We start from the raw sequence: 22,073 nt of genomic DNA on the forward strand, positions 1-22,073 counted from the left end.
CTGAACGGTATCGGCTGAGGACCTGGCTCTGCCATTAGCACTCATTAAGTAGCGATCAGCCGCGGCGATGCTCCGGAATTCAATTCCTGTGCCGTCTAGACTAGAGGCCAGGGGACAACAACAAAAAAAAAAACCTAATTTGGTAATAATATACTCTCCAATCCAATTTACCGCAACGGAGACGTCTGGCGGGTAAGCCACATCGCGACTAACGTTTCAGAGAAGCAAGTGCGCCTGAGGACAGATCTCGCATCCTTGTTTCCGATGAGCCGGCATCGAGGTTGCGCGAGAAAGTCCTGATCCTAGATCTGCAATGGAGACGTCAACTGCGTGAGACAATGTAGCTGACATTGACCTCAGAAACAGGATGTTTTCTAGAAAGGTGGTTGTCGCACTCGGGTCCTGGGGGACTCCCTGTGTACACTGCTTTTCATTCCAACCTCAACTGCAATTCCAGAATTTCAACAAGCCATTCAGTACCTCTGACTTAAATGGTTTTAGTGTTTTGAAAGAAAATTTACCCTCTTCAGCCACATTATGCTAGAAATAGCTATGTGTGTCATGAAGAATAAAAATCCCATTTTTAGTTAAGTCACATTGTGTCAGAAACAGCCATGCATGCGATGAAAAAAACAAAAAGTCACATTTTTTTTTTGAGTGACGTGCTGTGACTCCGCCCCTCGTGTCTCTCGCAGACGACAGCACGCGGGTTCCGGTGGGGGAGGCCGGCGAGTACATAAACGCCAGCTACGTCCGGATGCGGGTGGGGCCGGACGAGTTCCGCTACATCTCGGCCCAGGGCCCGCTGCCTGGCACGCTGGACTGCTTCTGGCGGATGGTGTGGGAGAACCGGTGCCACGTCGTCGCCATGATGACCCAGGAGGCGGAGCACGGCCGGGTCAAGTGCCACCGGTACTGGCCCGAGAGCCCCCGCGAGCCCCTGGACACCGCCCGCTACCGGCTGCTGCTGGAAAACTTCCAGAACCAGGACTACTTCCACATAAAGATCATCAAAATGGTGGAGAAGGAGGTGAGCCACGAGGCCCGGAAGGATAGGATCGTCATGACGTCGTCGCCTTATTGGTGGAATGGAGAGAGGAGCTCCACCAATTACACAGTACTTTGGTTGCAACCGGTACAACAACATCAATGGTGATTGGTGGTTGCTTTCTGGGAAAACTTCCTGGCCTCTGTGGCAGGAAGTAGCCCAGCAGTGTCCACAAGTCAACATCCGCGGTGTGGTGTGGGTCATTACCAACGTTCTCTATGATTGGTGGAGCCTGTCTCTGTTTTCTACCAAAAAAAAAAAAAAAAGTCAAATAGGAATCAGCCAGTTCAAAAGGACTGGCTGATCCCAGTTTGGCTATCCATGGCGTGTGCTGTCTGCAAGTCGTGACTCAGCCTCTGAAGCGTAACTGCCTGTTGAAGGAGCTGCTCGTAAAAGTCTTGTTTACTTGTCGTGTCCTTCCACCAACACCCAGAATCCAGGGTGGCATATGATGTGAGATCATCCCAAAAAAAAACGTCTAACTGAAAACAAATGATTTTTCTATGATTACTCAGCACATGCTGGAACATAAATACGATTAGTCTTTGGGGGAATTAGAAGCGGCTCGACTTCAAAACAAGCCGAGAAACAGAATCTGCTGAGGGAAAACTGGATTACGTATGAGAGGGAGTTTTGATAAAAAGGGCATTAAAGGCATTAAAGACAGAAAGAGGAAGTGGTGAGAGAGATGTGCTGGGGTGGAAGGTGTGGCTGCAGCAGAACAGAAATCTTTTCAGAGCGTATCTCTCATTGCTGGCGTTTTACCTAGTGAATACAGTAAATAGGTAGAGATGGGCAAAAGACACTAAAATGTGTTCAGTTACAAAACACAAAATTGCTCTCTGAACTACAGTCAGAATTGTAGAGGTGTTGCTTGCTTTACTGGGGGCACAGAGGCATATTTAAGAGTAAATAACAGGCAACCCATATTAAATATTTTGTTTATTTATGCTTTATCGATCCAGGAGACCCACTGAAGTAAAACTCCCTCTCTCAACGGAGCCCTGACATACTGTATGCATTACACATACATGCAAATACATGTAGGCTCCATATTTTAAGTGCATGCATTTGAAGTACCGCCTAGCCCAGGACATAGCCGCTGAAGAACATTCCGGAAGCATTAGCGGGAACGTTAGTGCAGTGGGGGCCGTACACAGCGGGTGGGGGGGCATACGGGGCTGGTGGGGACGTACGTGGCAGTTGGGGGTGACGTACATGGCAGCGGGTGGGGGGGACGTACGCGGTGGTTGGGGGGGGGCGTATGCGGAGGGTCTGACAGACGACGCGTTTGGCCCCCGTTGCAGACCGGAGACACGCACCTGGTGAAGCACCTGAAGTTCACCACCTGGCCGGACCACGGCACGCCGCACAGCTCGGAGCAGCTGGTGCGCTTCATCCGCTACATGCGCGCGGCTCACCATGGCGACGGGCCCGTCACCGTGCACTGCAGCGCCGGCATCGGCCGCTCCGGCGTGCTCATCTGCACCGACGTCATCCTCGGCCTCATCGAGAGGGACCTGAGCGTGAGCCGGCTCCGCCCCGCCCCCCTAAACCCCGCCCGCCCCCCTAAACCCCGCCCACCCCACAAAGCCCCGCCCACCCCTAACCCTGACTCACCTGGGGACCTCCCTCTATCTGTCCCTGATTTAGCTATCTGTCTATCTGTTTGTCCCTGACTCACCCGGGGATCTCTGTCTGTCTGTCTGTTCCTGACTCACCTGGGGAGCTCTATCTGTCTGTCTGTCCCTAACTCACCTGAGGAGCTCTGTCCGTCTGTCTGTCCCTAACTCACCTGAGGAGCTCTGTCTGTCTGTCTGTCCCTAACTCACCTGAGGAGCTCTGTCTGTCTGTCTGTCCCTAACTCACCTGAGGAGCTCTATCTGTCTGTCTGTCCCTAACTCACCTGAGGAGCTCTGTCTGTCTGTCTGTCTGTCCCTAACTCACCTGAGGAGCTCTGTCTGTCTGTCTGTCCCTAACTCACCTGAGGAGCTCTATCTGTCTGTCTGTCTGTCCCTAACTCACCTGAGGAGCTCTATCTGTCTGTCTGTCTGTCCCTAACTCACCTGAGGAGCTCTATCTGTCTGTCTGTCTGTCCCTAACTCACCTGAGGAGCTCTATCTGTCTGTCTGTCTGTCCCTAACTCACCTGAGGAGCTCTATCTGTCTGTCTGTCTGTCCCTAACTCACCTGAGGAGCTCTATCTGTCTGTCTGTCTGTCCCTAACTCACCTGAGGAGCTCTATCTGTCTGTCTGTCTGTCCCTAACTCACCTGAGGAGCTCTATCTGTCTGTCTGTCCCTAACTCACCTGAGGAGCTCTGTCTGTCTGTCTGTCTGTCTAACCCAGTCCAGTGTTCTCTACCTCTCCTACTCTCCTCACTCACCCATGGGTCCTTCCACCGATGGGCAATAATACACCAAAGACAAAAAAACCACCAAAATAAATGCATCTGTTAATGTTAATGACAATGATGGAGGCAGATTGCTTTGCATGTGTCACAAAGTTATAAACAGTAAAAAAAAATTTTAAAAAGGCAAGCAACCCGTACTACGAAATGTATACCTGCAAATATAATACAGTATATATACATCCATTGCATGTATTTGATATACTGACGCACACCTGTACATAACCCGTGTGTTTGTTGTCTCCACAGATAAACGTGAGCGACATTGTGAAGGAGATGAGACTCCAGAGATACGGAATGATACAGACAAAGGTACTCTTCAGGAGGATTTTAAAAAAATACACTTTCACTGTAATCCACAGGCTGGCTAAGAGCGAATCAGCTGTGAAAATACAGCCAAATAAGTTTATAAAGAGCCATTAGTCATCTCTCAGCCCCTCTAATCACCGGCTATTCGTATGTGTAATGTGCGTGTGTGTGCATGCGTGTGTGTGTGTGTGTGTGTGTGTGTGTGTGTGTGTGCATGCGTTTGTGTGTGTGTGTGCGTGCGTGCGTGTGGGCACGCGTTTGTGTGTGTGTGTCTGTGTGTGCGTGTGTGTGGGCACGCGTTTGTGTGTGTGTGTGCGTGCGTGCGGGCACGCGTTTGTGTGTGTGTGGGCACGCGTTTGTGTGTGTGTGTGTCTGTGTGTGTGCGTGTGTGTGGGCACGCGTTTGTGTGTGTGTCTGTGTGTGTGTGCGTGTGTGTGTCTGTGTGTGTGTGCGCGTGCGTGCGTGCGTGCACGCGTTTGTGTGTGTGTGTGTCTGTGTGCGCGTGCGTGCGTGCGGGCACGCGTTTGTGTGTGTGTGTGTATAGTGTGTGTGTGTGTGTGTGAGTGTGTGTGTGTGTGTGTGTGTGTGTGTGTGTGTGTGTATAGTGTGTGTGTGTGTATAGTGTGTGTGTGTGTGTGTGTGTGTGTGTGTGTGTGAGTGTGTGTGTGTGTGTGTGTGTGTGTGTGTGTGTGTGTGTGTGTGTGTGTGGAGCAGCAGTCTTTAGCACCCCCGGCGTTTTCCCAGTTAACTGCTAATTAAACATATAATTCCTCATTTAAAACCCGGCTTTAATTAGACATCCCTGGGATCGGAACTCGCTTCGCCTGTGGAAAAGCGTCTGATTATTCCTCCCCCCCCCCCCCCCCCCCGTAAATATGATGTATGGGCGGTAATAAATCCGACAGACAGCGGCCCCCGTTAGCGGCCCCGGTTAGCGTCCGCCGCGGGACTGACCGAGCTGCCGCTCCTCCTCTCGTTTCAGGAACAGTACCTCTTCTGTTACAAAGTCTGGCTGGAGGTGCTGCAGAGCATCCTGCTGCTTCACGGTAACCGCTGGCAACCGGAGAAGCCCACGTGAATCCAAAATCCCGTTTTCCACCGAACACTGGTCCCCAAGTACCCAATGAAGAGACTCGTGTGTATATAAGTAGGCATATATCTATTTGTATACGTTTTATTTTCTTTCTTTCTTTTTTAATTTGTAATCTTCATATTTCATAATTTCTTACTACAGAGGAAGTGTGCTGTTTGATATTTGGGTAAACGCAGCTATGCGGGTCTGCGAAGGTTGATTGGACCTTTGGTTTTAAGTCTGTAATAGCGAGCAGATGTTTGGTACGTAGCACAGAGACCAGCCGTGTGCCGATTTACGTGCTGATGTTCAGTGTTTGTCCCGGTCCGCTGATTTCACAGCCTTCTGGGACATGTAGTCATCTTGCCTTGAAAGTTTAGCTGGAAGGAAATGTGTGTTTCTGGAAGTAATTTGAATTCTTTTTCACTTGTGTTTAATTGTCCTGTGAATATAAATTTAGCCTGTTATTTTTTGTTTTTTACCTTTCATTTACAGCAATCAATTTAAATATTTTATATTCCTTTTTTTTCGTACTATGTAACATTGTGCAAGTCTGTGGTACATTATGGCAATTAAGATAAGATAACACACTTAAGATCACTAAGAGACTTTAAATATGAAAATGAACAATCTGGGGATAAACAGGGGCATTAAGTGCTTTTGCATTCACAAGAAGATTGTAAACAGGGTCTTAAAAGGGAAGGCTTTGTAGCGTTTTTTGTCGATTCATTCGCTTTCTTTTCCAGCAACAAACGTCAGCGCTCCATGCATGCTGTCTGTAGATCGTTTAACAGCCATCAAAAGGAGGAAAAAAAATCACGTGCCTTAGACGCTAACAAATTCTGTGCACCTTTTGGGCCGAGTTGCCATAGCTGTAGCGGCAAAGGCATTCACGTAGACAAATAAACGAATGTACTAAAGCACACGTCGACAAGCCACTCAGACAGGTTTCTCAAAGGCACAATGGCTAATGCTGGCTAACGTGTGGTTCATAAAGTGAACACCACGATGGTTCATAATGTGAGCTCCACAATGCTTCAAAACATCAGCACCGCAATGCTTAGCGTGACCGCAATGCTTCACAACATGGCCACCATTACAGTGTTCTGAGCTCGTCTGCGATGACCTGCTCAAACGTTTGCAGCTTCGAGTTCGCGTTGCGCCCGTAACGCAGATCAGGCAAACATGGCCTGCCTGGGGCAAACATTTATTTGGAAACACTAACTTTATAGATGCTGGCAAGATCATAAAACACTCTTGAGAACCCGTCAAGGACACAAAAATGTACTGTCAGATAAAGAATGTCACAAGAACAGGCAACGTGTTCTGTTTCTGAATGTACTGTCGTGCTCACATGCACACACTTGCTGCCTATGTCCCCACCAAAAATCTAAAGTCGGACAATGCAAGCAATCCTTCAGCGAATGTGAACCATTGAGAGATGGTAATACTGTTATTTTTATATATATTTCTTTGTTCCTAATATACTGCTGCTTCTTCACAGGTATTTTGCAGTGCTTCCACGCAGTTATAGAGTCTAACTGTGTACAGCATAACTCTTCTGAACTGTATATACGCATAACTGATGAATTAATTGCCTTTCCCTGCATGCTGACGGACCAACCGTATCCTCAAGAGCATGTGAATATCCTGTCCTTCATTTATACACATTTATGAATGCAATGGATTCCTTATTAAACTGACGGTCCTGATCTTTGTGCTGTGCTGTCCTTCCTTACACACCGTGCGTTCGTGTGTGTGTGTCCCACGTTCCTATGAAACGCGAGCCACCGCGGCTGTTTTTCCTTCATTTCAAACATTACGAAATGCATTTGCCTTCCGTAATTTCATTTCCCCTACTGTACTCAGTGTAATTTAGGTGTGGGACATTTAGTCCGAATGTTAAAGTTATTAAAAGTTTTGTGCGTAGGGAACAAGGAGTCTCCACAATGCAGCCCATTCATTATAAGCGGGTGCTATAATAGCTTTGATTGTTTAAGCACATTTGAACTGTTGTTACACGCCGGTAATGTTGCCTGTAGGGTCCAGGCATGGTTAGCACGGGGGAACGGGATAGCGAGTGGGCTTTCCTGTAGCACAGCATCACCTGGGAGGCTGTGTGGAATAAATTATGAGGGGGGGGTAGGGGTGGGGGGGAGTTAAGGAAACGTATAAAACTGACCAGGGATCTTTTGTTTCCTTGGAATGTTCCAGAGATGGACCTTGTCGCTGGATTTGAATACCACACGCTGGTCTTCGGTAAATGGGATGATTGTTCCCTGGTCCACAGAGACGACCTGTGAAGGATGTTTAAAATACTCAAATTTAAAAAATAATAATTTTCACCTGCCTAGACCCCCCCCCCCCCATCCCCACTCCAGTTCCCCCCATGTGCAGAGACTGTCCAAAGAGGGAACCACCTCTGTGTAAACAGAGTCACCTGACATAGAACACACATGTGAAGCTAGTGCTGACATAACTTCATCTTCCAAGCTTTACGGGCAAGGCTCAGCAGGAACAGAATATTCCAGAAATATGCACGGGGGGTGGGGGGGCCTAATAGGCCTCCAAGCCCCTATCCCAGCATGCATTGGCCAAGAATAAGCGGGTTAGATAATGGATGAGACTTCACAACAAATGTCACCTTACACGCAGAAATAATGTTTACAACATTGGCAAGCTCCACCAATAATGGTGTATGTTGGTGACAAACAAACAACCTCATTCACAAAACTTTTGTTGCCAGCATCAGGGTTGTCTATCCCTGGATTAGACGTTCATTTCATGTTCATTTCTGACTGTAGCCCACTAAATGGATGCATCCGATTGGGCAAAATGTGAAGTCATGGTCCCCAGGTACCAATGCCACAACATCCGCTAGTGTGCAGTAGAAGATGTTCCATTTTATGGGCGAACTTACGGCAGGAGGCAAAGAATGCCTACTTGGGTTTAACTGTGGAGTAAACAGAGCGTTTCACAGAGACCTTTGTGACACCATGGAAACGCTCGCCCTGACATTCAGGAGTGGGAAAGTATTAATAGGCCTGGCCAGAACTGGGGGGGGGGGGGGTGAAGCCTTACCCAGCAGCCTTTGCAATAAAACCTTCGGAATACACTGACCCGAACTCGTACCTGACCCCCTTTCCCTTAAAACTGACTTTTAATTTTCGCTCTGTACGCATAATGCCATGCTCCGTCGAGGTGGACTTTGACCAGCGAGACCCTGATAAGACCCCTCGTATACGGCTCGATAGACACCTTCTGCTGAGGGAGATTCGGTTCTCAAACCGGGGCCACCGTACGTCACAATGGTCCATGGATTTTTTTTCTGGGAATCCAAAGGATCCATCTGGTCTGCATTTGCTCTCGTGTTCACTTGCAAATAAGCCCGAATGTTTTCAATTAGCCGAGGCCAATAATGGTGCTTTGTGTCCTCGGCCGAGCGCGTTCGTGCTTTTCGGTAACGTTGCTGGCTGTCGGGGCGACTCTCCGGTGTTCCCCCCTCCCCCCCCGCGCTGGGGCGAGCAGCAGATGATCCGTCTTTACCGGTGAGTTTTACTCAGGAGCCGGATCATCGGCCAGGCCGCCAACAGACACGGTAAAATAAAGCCGCTTTTCCACCGCTTTTCCAACTCTGCTCGACTCCACTCGCTTTTGGCACCAGGTACTTCGTTTTCCACTGCAGATAGTACCCCCTGTCAATGTAGCTGGTCGTCATTAGTGACGCCGCATGAAACGCGTTGCTCTGACCAATCAGTGGTCTTGCTGTGTTTTCACGTCATCTTTTTGGTATCGCCTCAGCTCGCTTGGAACCTCGACTGAGGTGATACCAAAAAAAGGACCAGGTACTGTCCACAACTTTTGCCCGACGGAAAACCAAAAAAGTCGATAAGAGTCGAGTCGAGTCGAGCCTGTACCATGAGGTGGAAAAGCGGCTTAAGAGGAGACCGAATACCGCCATTTAGCCGCGAGCCTCGGGGGGGTGGACACGTTGGAGTGGTAAACTCGTTTGGAGGAGCGGTTCTGAAGCCCCGTGATTTACGAGCCCACGAACAGCAGAGCGATGATCTCACAACTTCCTTTTAAATCCACTGACTGCGGGGTTCACAGCACGGCAAAGACATGAGTTCGTTTTTTGTTTTTTTGTTCGGAAGTAAAAATAGCTCGCACATAATAGCCTTCTGCCCCATCCCTACCCCCCAAACCACACACAAACACACACATGTCCACACACACACACACACACAAACTGAAAAAGCAAGACAGTTTACCAGGGATCGTGGTCATGCAGCTGCGAGTACTTTCTGTGCAGAAAAAGTAAAAAAAAAAAAAAAAAAATTTTTTAACTGTTCAAATTTGGACCGCGACGATTATGCGCAATCCAGAGCGTCTTTAAAAAGAAAGCGTGTTTTAAAAAAGCCAATTGGCACATTAATGTTAATTTTTAGAGCTATTTCCTCATTAAGTCGCCATGTTAAAGCGTTAAGTGGCTGCTGTGATTAAAAATAGACAGACGCGCTGTTTTTACTGCACGGGCCTGGAATTCGTCACCTTTTTGGGACGGGACACCGCAACACGGAAAAAAACCGATCTCGTCATCACCTTATTCTTCTGAGACCTGGCAGAAAAACATGTTTAAAAATTATATACTTTTTTTTACATAATACAAGTGTCGTGGATGACAAAAACATGTTGCGGTGAAAATACTTAATTATATTTCTTTCTGTTGAATGTCCCTTGTAGTGTAGGTTTCAGCATAGTAGAATATATGGTTGTTGAGATCAAGACCAGACACTCATATCCCCTACAGGGGACTAAAATTAATTGGCGGGACTTAGGGTCTCATAATCACTTTCAGAGAACGAGAGACACAGACACTGAGGGTAGAAATAACACTGTGCCAGCACTGTTTAATTTTTTTCTTGGAGAGGCCAGAGACATATGATACATCTGCACTGGGCGAGCAGCGGACTCATCATTAGAGCAGTGGTTTGAAGGGGACTGTTCTGTCTCTGAATGTCATGCCAACTCCTGCTCTAAATTAATTAACCCTTTATTTGATCTGGCTTTTTAATATGAAATACCCACAGAGCTACAGCTGTACGGAACTTGCAGGCCTATCCGTGGTGAAGACATTTTACTGTGGCCCCACACAGGAGTGAACCAGCACTGGTGCTCACAGCTGTTTAGAAAATTAAGACAGAATAACTGGTCGGACACCCCGGCCCGTGGGGAGAGGGGTTCTGCACCCCTGTGGTAGAGATGGGCGACAGGATGTCGGCGTGGGTGCTGGAAGGGGGGAGGGGGGACCCTGGTGTGTAATGCATGCATTAGCTAGCTATCCCTCGCGTACTTCTCTGCGCTGAGTGTAAGACTCTCTCACACACATGAGTAACGACCCCCCCTCCCCTCATCCGCCCCCATCCCCCCCCCGGGACGGACAGCGTCCTGCTCGCTCACCTCCTCACAAACTGCCCAAACATTCCTCGCTGTCACCACAACAACAGCCCCGAACGCCGGCTCACGCCAAGAAGCACAACTGCAAAGCGTGCTGTGCAACGGCGGTTAACAACCGTGACCGGGACTTTTTTCATACTGGCAAACAAGGTCAGTTCTGTACTCCCTTGTTTAATTTGACTAATTTTCGTTAATTTCGCTGCACAACATGTGCCTGAGCTCCAAAACACATAGTTTTCCAGGCGTATAAGTTCACTCGCGTTCAGTAGCCTTGTTGGTTCCCCCTCTGCCTTAACGCTTTGAAGAGCAGGCTTTTTGGAATACATTTTTCAAAATTCTAAGTCAGTGTTCTAGAACTCCATCGCATTCAGTCGCCAGCAGTGATTGTGACATCAGCATTAGAATGTTCAGTTAAGAACATTCTAATCACATGTTTGTTGTGATCTCACACCTGAATGGGTGAAAGGAATTATAGTCTGTTTAACAGGAGCCTGCAGCACAGACAAGAATTCCACAGATTTCGCTCCACTGTCAGTGACGGACGCAGCCCTTGCAGTGTTACAGATCCCCCCCAACGTCCCCCCCATCACTTTGTAAACCTGAATTTCACGGCTGCCGAGATACTAGTTTTAAGCTCCAGGCACAATATTGCAGTGCCTTTGCACACATTCAGATATTTTTGTTCCCATGTTCAACACTCACTGACGCTGCGTCCGTTTCATTTAGCCAACAGACAGGAGCACTCTAATGAAGTGTATAATGCTGCTTCACTCTTCCTCTTCCTCTTGACACTAACCATTGAAAGTCCATGGCAAACATACCCATTCTGCTGCAATAACACATTACCTTAAGGCCGTTCGGCTCGCGTGAGAATTGGTGACACTTTCTGGTAAAAAAAAAAAAAGTCAAGCAGAGAAGTTCAAGTGGGCGAGTTCCCCCGTGGCATGTGCAGGATTAAGACGACGGGGATTATGGGTAATAAAAACACAAAGGCCGCCGGTCTGAAAGGGGTCCGGCTTCCGAGCGGCGGGTGGGGGGGTGTGTGTGGGGGGGGGGGCTTCAGAGCGATAGCCCGCGCCACGGCGGTGCAGCTGGCGACAGTGCGGTACTTGTGTGTTTGTTTTTTGACGTTGTTCTTTGTGTGGGGCCCCGTCGCCGCGGCGGCGGCTCTGGAGCTAAGGAGCCGTCGGGCACAGAGGGGCCTTTCATACCTCCTGAATGAGGGCCTGCACTACAGGCCTCTGCTGTTCAAGGGGGGGGGGGGGGTGAGTACGAAAAGTCAAGAATAGCCAATTATGATTAGCCTTTCTTCTGGGTTTCGCTTCTAATTATATTATATTTTGTGAATATGTGTATATTTTGGGAATATTTTGTTTTCCTCCACCCCCCCCACCCCCCCCCCTTGGGCAATTGGGTGTCCAGGACTGCTCTGAGTAGGGGTTTGCTGGCATGCGCTTGTGGATTCGCGTTTGTTTGTGTCACTTTTGGAGTGCGCGAGGGTGGCGCTGGGACCGCCGTTGAGGATAAAAACCCAAATCGAGACATGGTTCCACCTTTCACAAAAGCATTTCAGGGGGGTACTGACAGGACTCTTTGTGAAAGAACTCGCATCCAGACAAACGGAAACATCCTTACCTGGCCCGCCTTGAGGTAAACAACTCTGAGGTTAATGGGTTTGTTGTCGAAGACTGGCACCTCTTGTCATTACAGTTTTGGAAATGACTTTGTCACACATCAGTGGCTTTCCTTGTGCTACAAAACGGGGGGGGGGGGGGACATCCAGAATAGGGGTCCTAAGCAGGACGGCCGCCTTCCAGCCGAATGATTGATTGTGCCGTATTTGCATGATTGCAATTAGCGGGGATGATTGGACCGTAAACGGGTCCTGATGGGTCTTAATGCGCCCGGCTCCGCGGATTATCATCATCAATCCAAATTTCATCAGGTGCAGAGCCACAGCCCCGATTAGGGTAATAAAATCCACCAGGGGAACGGGGAAGGGGGGGAGGGGGGGTAGGATCAGGTCCCATCTTCAGCCAGCTCACCCACGCCGGGGTATCTACGAGGACGTGGTAAACGTAGGAGGGTGGAGCGCCCCGCTCGTCCGATTAGCACCACGATCTCTCGCGCGATTTCCCACTCTCTTCTGCGTTGGATGGATCTCGTTCTTTCTTTCTTTTTTTTTTTTTTTTTAGGAGAGGGAAAGGACTGCTGAATGAATAAATGAGGTCTGTTGGTGCTGAGGTCGGGGCGGGTATTTTCCCAGATTAGTTAGCGGATGGAGGTGAAGCCAAGGTTTGGAGAGCCAGGTGTGTCACAGAGACTGTGGGAAAGGAAACGGTGGGCAGGGCCAGGGAAGCCCCGCCCCCTCAGCAGCCACCTAAGCCCTTCTCTGTCTCACAGGGCGTGGTACCATATCTGTACCTAATTGATACTTGACAAGAGGTCCTGGTTTTAGGTTGCCAGAGCTACCAGAACAGGCAACCCTCGCACAGAAAGGGCATCACACACAAGGGCCTTGGACAATGCCTTAATAGCCCAAACCAGAGCTTTTCTTTACTGCAAAATAATGATTCAGTCATAACCTTAACCCGTGTGTTATTCTCTTGTCGCCACAGTACACATCAATGCTTCTTGTTTCTATAGCAATAACTTAGGCTTACCTCGAGTGCCTGAGGCACATATTTTTAAAGAATCTCAGGGCTGGAGAGCTGATCTAATCGGGTTACCCGTGTTCGTATCCTAACCTAAACTAAAAGGCTAAACTGATCCTAGACCAGCGCTCTAGAATGCTTTATAAATACGGGCCTGATTTCCCGTCGTAATTCGTAGGCTATAGCCTATAGAAGCGAATGACAGTTTCTAAGGAGAAAGTGACATTCAAAATATGATGTGATAATACGCGTAAATATATTTTACAGGCGCCTGAAATGAAATTTGCATCCGCAGCGGGAAACAGCTTGGGGATGTGAGATGCTCATTTGACCCTCGTTAGCAGCGACAGCCGGAGACACGTCGACACCGAACCGCCGGACGGCTTTACTTGTTGGGAAGTGTGAGGCGTTAATCATACGGGGCACTAGGCTACCAATTAGAGTAGAGGATCTATCCCTGCGATTAATTAAACAACAAATAACCACACAAAATTGTTGAACCCTTGAAAACCTATTAAATCGAGTGTTCTTAACAGAACATTCAAATGCTATTTAACATCACTACTGGCAATTGAAAGCACTGGAGGTATAGAACATTGAAAAAAACGTGCGTAAACACTTCAAAGGCCAAATTCGAAAAAAAGGTAGACCTACCATAATGGGCAGGTTTTTCAATAGGCTACATTCAAACATAAATTAATCCTATAGGAACGCATTACATATCCAACCAAAGTATATTTTACATGCTAAATTACTTTTATATTTTACTATAAATAGAAATAATTTTATCTGAGGAAAGAATTAACTCCTCTGTTTTATACCCGACATGTTTATAATACGCACATCAGCCTTCCGTTATTGACCTCTCTGTAGCCTACTGGTTGTTATTCTTCAACCTTCCATGATGAAGAGAAAGTCGAACTTGACAGACACTGTCTTGACACACGGAAAGGACGGGCCTCTTTTTGTTAACTTTCCTCATAAATTGAAATCCTCATCAAATGTTTAATAAGCACCTGCTCTCAATTACATAACATCGGTGACATACTTTGAAATAAATAAATAAATTAATCACGGCCGCTTATCGCGGAAGATGTGCCTAAATTAGAAAACTATTAAAGCGAAGTACCAGACGTTCAGTTTCTCCAGCGAGATCATTTGTCTTCATCAAAAAGGGCTATCCTTGAACAACTCAGCGGGGGCGGATAATTGAAAAATGCTAAGAAATGTGATCGTTAGGAGCGATAATAATTTATTACGCCGAGCACGAGGAGCCCTGGGAACCATTTGTATTCATTAATGTAAATCCAAATTACATTTGCGATTAACATGTGACTTTGACAGACAGCGAGCCCCGGCTTCGGGAGACGGCAGCTGATGAGACCTCTAATTTCGGGTCAGTTGCTCGCAGCATATTAACCGTTAACATAGCGCTGGAGGCCCGCTTTCCACCCTCCGCGTTCTGCCTTTGATTCGACTTGAGTCATTTAAACTGATGGCTTCAGAGCAGCGCGTGGAGGGGCGGAGTGCGCGCGACTGACGCAAATTAAAAATTCCCAATTTTGTCAGGGAGCGCCTCGGTTAATTGAAGTTAAGACATGAGGCTGAGAGTATCGCTCCCTCCTTGGGTAGCTCTGACCACACACACATATGCATTTATTCGCAGGACTACGTAATTTCTTTGACATTTCGGGAAAAGTAGGCGCGGAACTAGGTCACTGTCACGACGATAACGTCAAACCAGGCTGGGCACCGCACTTGTCCGCCTGTCATTAATAGAACGAAAAGACGCATTATTGAGTGGTCCCATAGCCAGGGATTTAAAATGACCCCTAACGCACTCTGTCACAGTGGAAAGTGAGTAACTTTATCAGATGTGCGCCGCCAAAGGTCATTTATCATCATTCTGACAAGTGACAGGTTCACTGCTAAACACGGCGACTGGAGCCACGGAGACAGGCCACTGAGGAAAAGCCAAAGAAAAGCGCGAGGCATTTTCTGGGTATTGGGTTACACAAAGGCGCAGACTGACACGCGGCAGCAAAAGGGAACCGCGTTATTTTGCACAGAGGAGCGCTTAAAAGAGCGTTAGCTGAAATTGTGTTTAAAATGTAAAATCCCTCGACATCCTTACGTATTCGTTTCGCATTCAACATTTCCTTTTTTCACCATCTTTGATGCATAAGCTAATAAGGAAATAAGATGCTTTGCAGCGAATGGAACATCCAGCAGATGTCAGTAGTAACTGCAGCTTAACTAATTAAGTCAGTTAATAAAGAGATTATGGTGCAATGGGGACGGCGCTATAAAATCCATCTTCATCAAAAAGCACTTAACGTTTCCAGGTCTACAATGAATAGAACTCAATCTGAGTGACCACACTCGCATTCTTATTTACTAGGGGCTAAGTTTGGGGGGAGGGGGGGGGGGGGTTTCGCAATGACTGTTAACAGGTAGTGCTGCTGCGCAACCATATCATTCCGCATACAAACACTCGATGTCCGCTTGTAATGGGGAAGTTGGACAAGTCATCGGGCAACCCACATGCATGTCAAAATCCGGTTTGAGCCAGCTGAACAAAGGCATCGTTTGGGGAAGCGGGTTCTAATTAGAGGGGGGGTGTGCGTGTCACCGGAGGCCAGACGGCTGTGGGCAGTGCCGCCCGGGACGGGACGGGACAAGACGGGACGGGACGGCAGCCCGGCCCCAGGACCACTTATCACCTGTCACAGACTTCCCTGAACCGGAGAGATGAAAGGGCCACTGTCGCGAGGCCACTATGACATCACCATTCGGTCATCGGAACAGAGAGAGCCTGTCTGGCGTTGGGGGAGATAACCATCCGGCTGCCATGGGGGGGGGGGGGGGGGGGGTTCTCTGAGCACAGGTTTCCCCCTGTACGTGTCAGGGCTACATGCAGATATCGAGATACTCGATAATACAGCGCAACCCAGTGTGAGAGAGGGACTGGGCGCACTGTGCTAAATGAACTCTCACAGTGCACATGATCCCTACTGGACTCACAGAAACTATAAGTACTCCAAATAAAAGTCATGCATGTGCATGCAGGGCTGCACACAGCATATGCAATCGCCTACGGCACCATCTGTATGGAGGGGGTGGGGAAAATGTGTTGCACAGTCCGCAATCGCATCAACCCCCCAGTCTACAATCGCATCAAACCCCCCCCCAGTCCACAGTCACATCACATCAACATCCTTGCCCGCAGTCTAGCCTGGGGTGGCGAGAAACTGGCCTTAGAAATGGACTAATGTACGCTTAATAAGAGGTGTCAAACTCCAGTCCTGGAGGGCCACAGTATTTGCAGGTATTTGCGGTTTCCTTTGAAACAGCAACCAATAAAGGCCTTGAGAACAAGGAGTGTGGACTCCTCAGCCAATCAGTGACTTAAATTAATCTCTCCTGCAGAAACGCATCAAAAACCAGCACACTGGTGCACCAAGCATCCCTGCTCTAACCTGTAAAGAAAATGACAATAACAGCCAAGAGTCAGAATATCAACAGTAACTCCAGATTAACGGCAGCAACAAAGGGATGTGAGAAAGCCCATCCCTATTTCTGTGCATCGTATAAAATCCAAAAAATTTGTACAACATTTCATATCATAATCACAGTTCAATATTCCAGGCACGCAGATTAAGCTACTGAGATAACGCAGTCATATTTCAGGAATGCCTCCTGTTGTGCAGGGATATCAGACCAGTAGATGGCGCAAATAAGCCTTGTGACAGGATGTTGTTGTTCTGTTTTTTCTTTTTTTTTATTCTAAGCCATTCTCCTCAGATAGAGCAGTTTGTTGGATGGAGCAGTTTCTTGTCAAACACATTGACGCTTGTGGATTACATACCTGGGTGGCAGTCCACCGCTGTGGCTGATGGCTGTATCCTAAAACAGCTGGGTGACATCAGCCTCCAATCTGCAAATTTTTCAACAGCCAACACGTGCGTTGTGGTGATGGGCCAGTAGGGGGGCGATCTTCCCTCTGGTCAAATAAACCCCAATGTCCCAGTGCAGTGATGGGGACACTGTGCTGTAGGAGACAAAGTCCTTTGGGGTGAGATGTTAGACCAAGGTCCTGACTCACCGTGGTCATTAAAAATCCTGTGACACTCATTGCGAAGGGTAGAGGGTTCCCCTGTGTCCTGGCTAAATTCCCAGTCTGGTTCTCTCAACCTGCCACCTAATCATCTCCCAGTTTGATTGGCTAGTAACTGTTCTCTCCCTCTCCACCTCAGCTGATGTGTAGTGAGCATTGTGGTGCAAAATGGCGGCCATGCGTCACCCAGGTGGAAGCTACACGCTGGTGACGGTTGAAGAGAATGACTTTGAATGTTAGAAAAGCGCTAATTTGTCCTCTGCATTTGACCCATCCCAGCTACTTAGGAACAGTGGGCACTGGGCAGCCACAGTGCAACGCCCAGGGACCAACTCCAGTTCTAAGGCCAGTGGCTTAGTCAAGGGCAATGGCAGGAGTATAGGCTACCAAACCTGACATGCATGTCTTTTGATCTAATGTCTAATAGCAATGAGTAATATCTGTCTAATAACAGACACAGGCCCAGTAAATGACAATTAGGTTCTCTTTTTTTTTTGCATGAAAGTGACAAATTAACACACAACGGGTTGCATTGCTTCAGGGAAAATTATTTCAGTGGTTGGTTCTGAAATGAAAAATATCTTTACAGCCATTGTTTTCAATGGACAGGAGGACGCCACGCCTTTGTAACAAGACGAAACTGGCGGATGATAAATGTGGTCGCCTTCCATTAAAGTCTACTCGCTTTACACCTCCCGAATTTTCCACTGTGCTCAATGCACCGACAGAGTTAACGGTTCTGGGGTGTGCATGCTTTCATGCTTTCAGTGTCAACCATCTTTAAACATCCTCGGTTTCAATCCACTTTTCAAAAACGGAAAAAATAAACACTAGTATAATAAACAAATAATAACACAACTAAAGATTTATTCGTCGCATTTTTGTAGCGGGTCAAATCATGAGAGGACAATAGCAGCTTAATGAATGAACTACGCTATCGCACGTGAGCATGCGACTTGGTCTTGTCAGAGCAACGGCACGGATAAAACAAACTAATTTCGGTTTTATCCCACAGTGCGAATCCACACGGAAAATAAACTGCGGTTCTGTTTTGACTGATCCTATAGACGGGGGAAACGGGAAACATGACATGTTTTTCACACCGTGGGCACTGCTGTCAGTCCGTCATTAATAAACGACGGGCGCTTGCATAAATAACACAGTTGAAGCGCTTGAATCGGCTGTCATTTAGCGCTGTCGAAGACGGCGTTTGAAAGAGACAGCGAAACAGGAGTCTCCCGCACACACCGAAAGAGGTCTCCCCTTTACGCAGTGAAATCGTCTAAAATTACAGGCGCAGATCATTCATCACTGACCGAATCAAAAGGCGGAGCTGTCGCCCCCAGTAGCACACTAGAGTTTCACTCAGAAGTCGATTATCAAGCGTATCAGAGACAATGCCCTGGCAGTAGGAATTTTGCACCTGCAGCTTGTGGGCGGGAGTTTTTGAAACGAAGCTTCGACGAGAGGGTAAGAGGCGCACGTGCTTGTGTGCATACGTGTACCTTTTTTTGTGCGCGTGGGTCAGTTCTGGCTCCTGTAATAAATCAAGGACAGCCTTTCGGAGGCCTCTCACGGATTTACTTTACTTTACTTCCAGAAAAGGCAGAAATTACTCGGCTGAAAAGAGGAAAAGTATATGGCCAGGGAAGCCCAGGTGATTTGTTTTCACTCATGGAATCCCCCCCTCATGCCCTGCCAGTTTGTTAAAATTTCCCAAACTTTCAGAGAAATAGTTTTTAAACATAGCGCTTGACTCTTCGGTCAGTCCCCAGTCATTCAGGGGAAGTCTTTGAAATTACACCACACCCCCCATCCACCCCCCATCATCACTTTCTTTTTTAAAGTGAGCCCGGGTCAGCTGGTTCCTCCTTCTTCAGGATTTGTTTATCTTCATACCGTATATACTCTACGTGTGCCACTATTTGGCTCGCCGACCTCGAGTTACCGCGGCTCCCCTTTTGCTAAATAAGCTGGCTCAGCACACTTGGACGCCTTTCAAAGTGCTCTTCGGCAATGCGCAATGTCAAAAAAGACAGCAGGCTACTTAAAGCCTTTTTTGTTTCGTTGGTGATTCGGTAAAAAAAAAAAAGGGAGATGAAGTAACATCATTTGAACGGCCAATAGAAACAGTAGAAACCTCAAAAGGGGGCTGTTTGGAGGCTGGCACTGCAGTGGACGTGTCCCGCGGTCTGGACTCGAACCCTGACCGTGGCAGCGCGGTCTTTGGCCTACAGCCCCGCTGAGCATCACAGCGATAGGCCCTTCAAGTCGATCGCCCACCTTAAAGTCCACCGGCGAAGCCGCGCATGACGTACTACGTCTTCTCCCAAATTAATGACCGCATTCTTCATGTCCAGGACTCTAGCCACCACTGTTAATGGCAGATGTATCCTAGTTTTTCCCCCCACAGTCTTTAATGACACCCACGTGAGGAATCAAAAAACTGCCTTTATTGTGCAGCCAATGCTTGGCGTGGCTACTGCGGGCTTGTATATCAGAAGAGGGTCACTGGGTCTATTTCTCAGTCTTTGAAGCATACTGGGCCTTCTCCAGGTATCGGGGTTTTCTTTCATACTTCTATTAAACGGACCTCTGAAGAAGTACACCTACGGTTACAAAATCCAACATTATAAAGGGTTTTTTTCCCCCCCCACCACTCTTCCCTTTAAAACACACCCTTTTGATACATCCATATCTGAACCTTTGTTTTAAACTCCTTCCAAGTTTCTCTCGGCTGTTAAGCCAACGTATCAAAGCTGAGTCCTCTGAAATTATATCTTGGAAAGGTACAAATGGTGCTATGACACTGGAAGAAGAAAAAGGGCTTGTGGTTGATGCCGTTTTTTTTTTTGTCACATCCACGTAAAAACAGATGCCATCATGCTCCTGGTAAAATGAGACTGACCGCCAAATCACAGTCAAATGACTTAGGAAGGTGAACATGAAGTAAATGTGCTTATCTCTGTGTGGCGTTCAGTTTCCTGTGTGGGGCTGAGTCTCTCCTGTGGGGTTGAGTCTCCTTCCTGTGTTCAGTCTCCTAGTGGAGCCGCTATAATGAGAGAAAATGTCAAAGGTCATAAAGAGGTCACTACCCACCATTCCCCAGTGTCCTCTCAGACACACACTTATTCACACACACACACACACACACACACACACACACACACACGTGCGCGCACACACACTCACATGAACACACACTCACACCCACAGACACACACACAGACACAGACACAGACAGACACACACACAGACATAGATACACACACACACACACACACACACACTCTGCCCCCTGCCCTATTCTGTCCTTACTAAAACAATGGCACAAGGGCAATTTAAGTTATATGATCTCTCGGGTTATGCTTCCAGTAATTTACTCATTAGATTGACTCTTTTACAGTGCCTGTGTGCTTCTGTCAGCCACTCTTTCATCTCTAAACAGAAGATTTGAGCGAGCGCTGGTCTTATGAAAACCGCCTGCCTAACTTCATTATCACTTATATTTATGTAGCCCCTCTGAAGGAGTAAAGCCGCAGTTATTCTCTCTGTAAATTAAGATGTTACACAGCCTCTGCCTCCCGAGACAACTTATTTTTCTCGCCACTTTCAGCCACGTTCTTCTCAGAATAGTGAAAGACAAGTTTCAGCGTCTTGTCTTTACGCTTATATTTACACAAAAAAACTACTTTCGCTGACTGCAAGCGTGTCTGCAGACATGGCAGCGTTTATGAGTTGTTACACCTTTCTCGGGGGACCTACAACTGTTCCCGTTTTTTAAGGGGAGCCCCCCCCCCCCACCCCACTCCCCGGTCAGGGTTCTGCGATTGTTTTTGCGCCGCAAACAACCGCAAACTAGCGGCCAGAGGGCGACAGTGGGGCAAATCGGCGCGACACGCATTGTTTGCAGAAAGGAATTCCAAACACAAGCTCTCGTTTTTTTTTTTTTTTTTAACCTACAGGAACCCGTGCAGGAACAGCGAGCCTTTGGGCCGCTAAGTGTGACTAATTGCGTATAGAATGGGAGTTTCAGACGTCGGAGGACCATTAGCGATTTACTGTGGAGGGAGGCTCAGTGGGAGATGACAGTCATTGTATCGGTCCGTCGCTACCCCCAGCATGCTCTCTGGAGCCCCTGAGCACGGGCGGTCTTATGGGGGGGGGAGGGTGGGGGGGTCATAAACAAACACAAGGCAAGCTCCCACCATCCCAAGAGACAAAAAGATAAATAAATAAACTAGTGCTGCACTTTTTTTTTTTTGGGTGGGGGGGGGGGGGGGGGGGTCTTGGGGGAGACTGCCGACTCCCCTTTCATCCTCAGCTGAAGGCCACTAGCTCTCTGCAGTTGGAAATGCAGTTCCATCGATGATACGTGATCGATGGAGTAATTTTTCAGGCGCTTAACATTCACGCCGTGACTTTATCATTCCGTCATTTATTTTTTCCATACAGCGACTAGCCTGCTATAAATAGCACATTTCAATTAAGCCTCGAGCTGACTCTGTCGGACCTCAAACGAGCTAGCGAGGAGTAAAACAACATGTAGGCATTGTACCCCTGAGAAGGGTACTTAAACTGACTTCTGCTACAGTACATATCCAGCTGTAAAAATGGATGTAAGGAAAGTTGTGTGACTCGCTGTGAATAACAGCGTCGTCTGAAAAATAACAGGAATGTAATATAGGCAACTAAAATGTTCAGTTTAATAGAATTTCTCATGACTTGAAAATCTCATAAAATAATTATATTTCACAAGAATACATCGATTCCAGCAATGGGTTTGGGTCAATATAAAGCTCAAGATAGCATTATAAATAATACTTGTTGTATGAAGTACAATTCATGAACTTGTTGGTCTTAAAGCATATCACACACTTACACAGTTCAATCCATTATACTGGACACACGGTAGTTAACAGAAGCTCTGAGGAAGTGCAGAACACATTAAAAACTTTTGTAAGAGAACGATAGAAAAGCTGGGCAGTAATGGCGTGTCTCGTGCTTA

General features: G+C 47.6%; 1 protein-coding gene and 1 long non-coding RNA gene across 4 annotated transcripts in view; one reads left to right on the forward strand and one right to left on the reverse strand.

Annotated features, from left to right (window-relative positions):
- Positions 1-6,549, forward strand: part of ptpn20 (protein tyrosine phosphatase non-receptor type 20) — a 50,949-nt gene extending 44,400 nt beyond the window's left edge. For all 3 annotated transcript variants that reach the window (XM_035399948.1, XM_035399947.1, XM_035399950.1), the window contains 4 exons: positions 696-1,030; positions 2,356-2,574; positions 3,706-3,768; positions 4,748-6,549. In XM_035399948.1, coding sequence (XP_035255839.1) covers positions 696-1,030; positions 2,356-2,574; positions 3,706-3,768; positions 4,748-4,843 — 713 coding nt within the window. In that variant the 3' untranslated portion in view covers positions 4,844-6,549. The remainder of the gene's footprint in view (positions 1-695; positions 1,031-2,355; positions 2,575-3,705; positions 3,769-4,747) is intronic.
- The window catches only part of LOC118217864, a 66,220-nt gene that overhangs the window by 17,022 nt on the left and 27,125 nt on the right, over positions 1-22,073 (reverse strand). The window contains exons 3-4 of the long non-coding RNA XR_004763325.1: positions 16,817-20,117; positions 7,020-7,134 (exon numbers count right to left, since the gene is read on the reverse strand). This is a non-coding gene — a long non-coding RNA (uncharacterized LOC118217864). The remainder of the gene's footprint in view (positions 1-7,019; positions 7,135-16,816; positions 20,118-22,073) is intronic.

Source organism: Anguilla anguilla, chromosome 18, assembly GCF_013347855.1.
Source record: "Anguilla anguilla isolate fAngAng1 chromosome 18, fAngAng1.pri, whole genome shotgun sequence".
Lineage (NCBI taxonomy): Eukaryota > Metazoa > Chordata > Actinopteri > Anguilliformes > Anguillidae > Anguilla > Anguilla anguilla.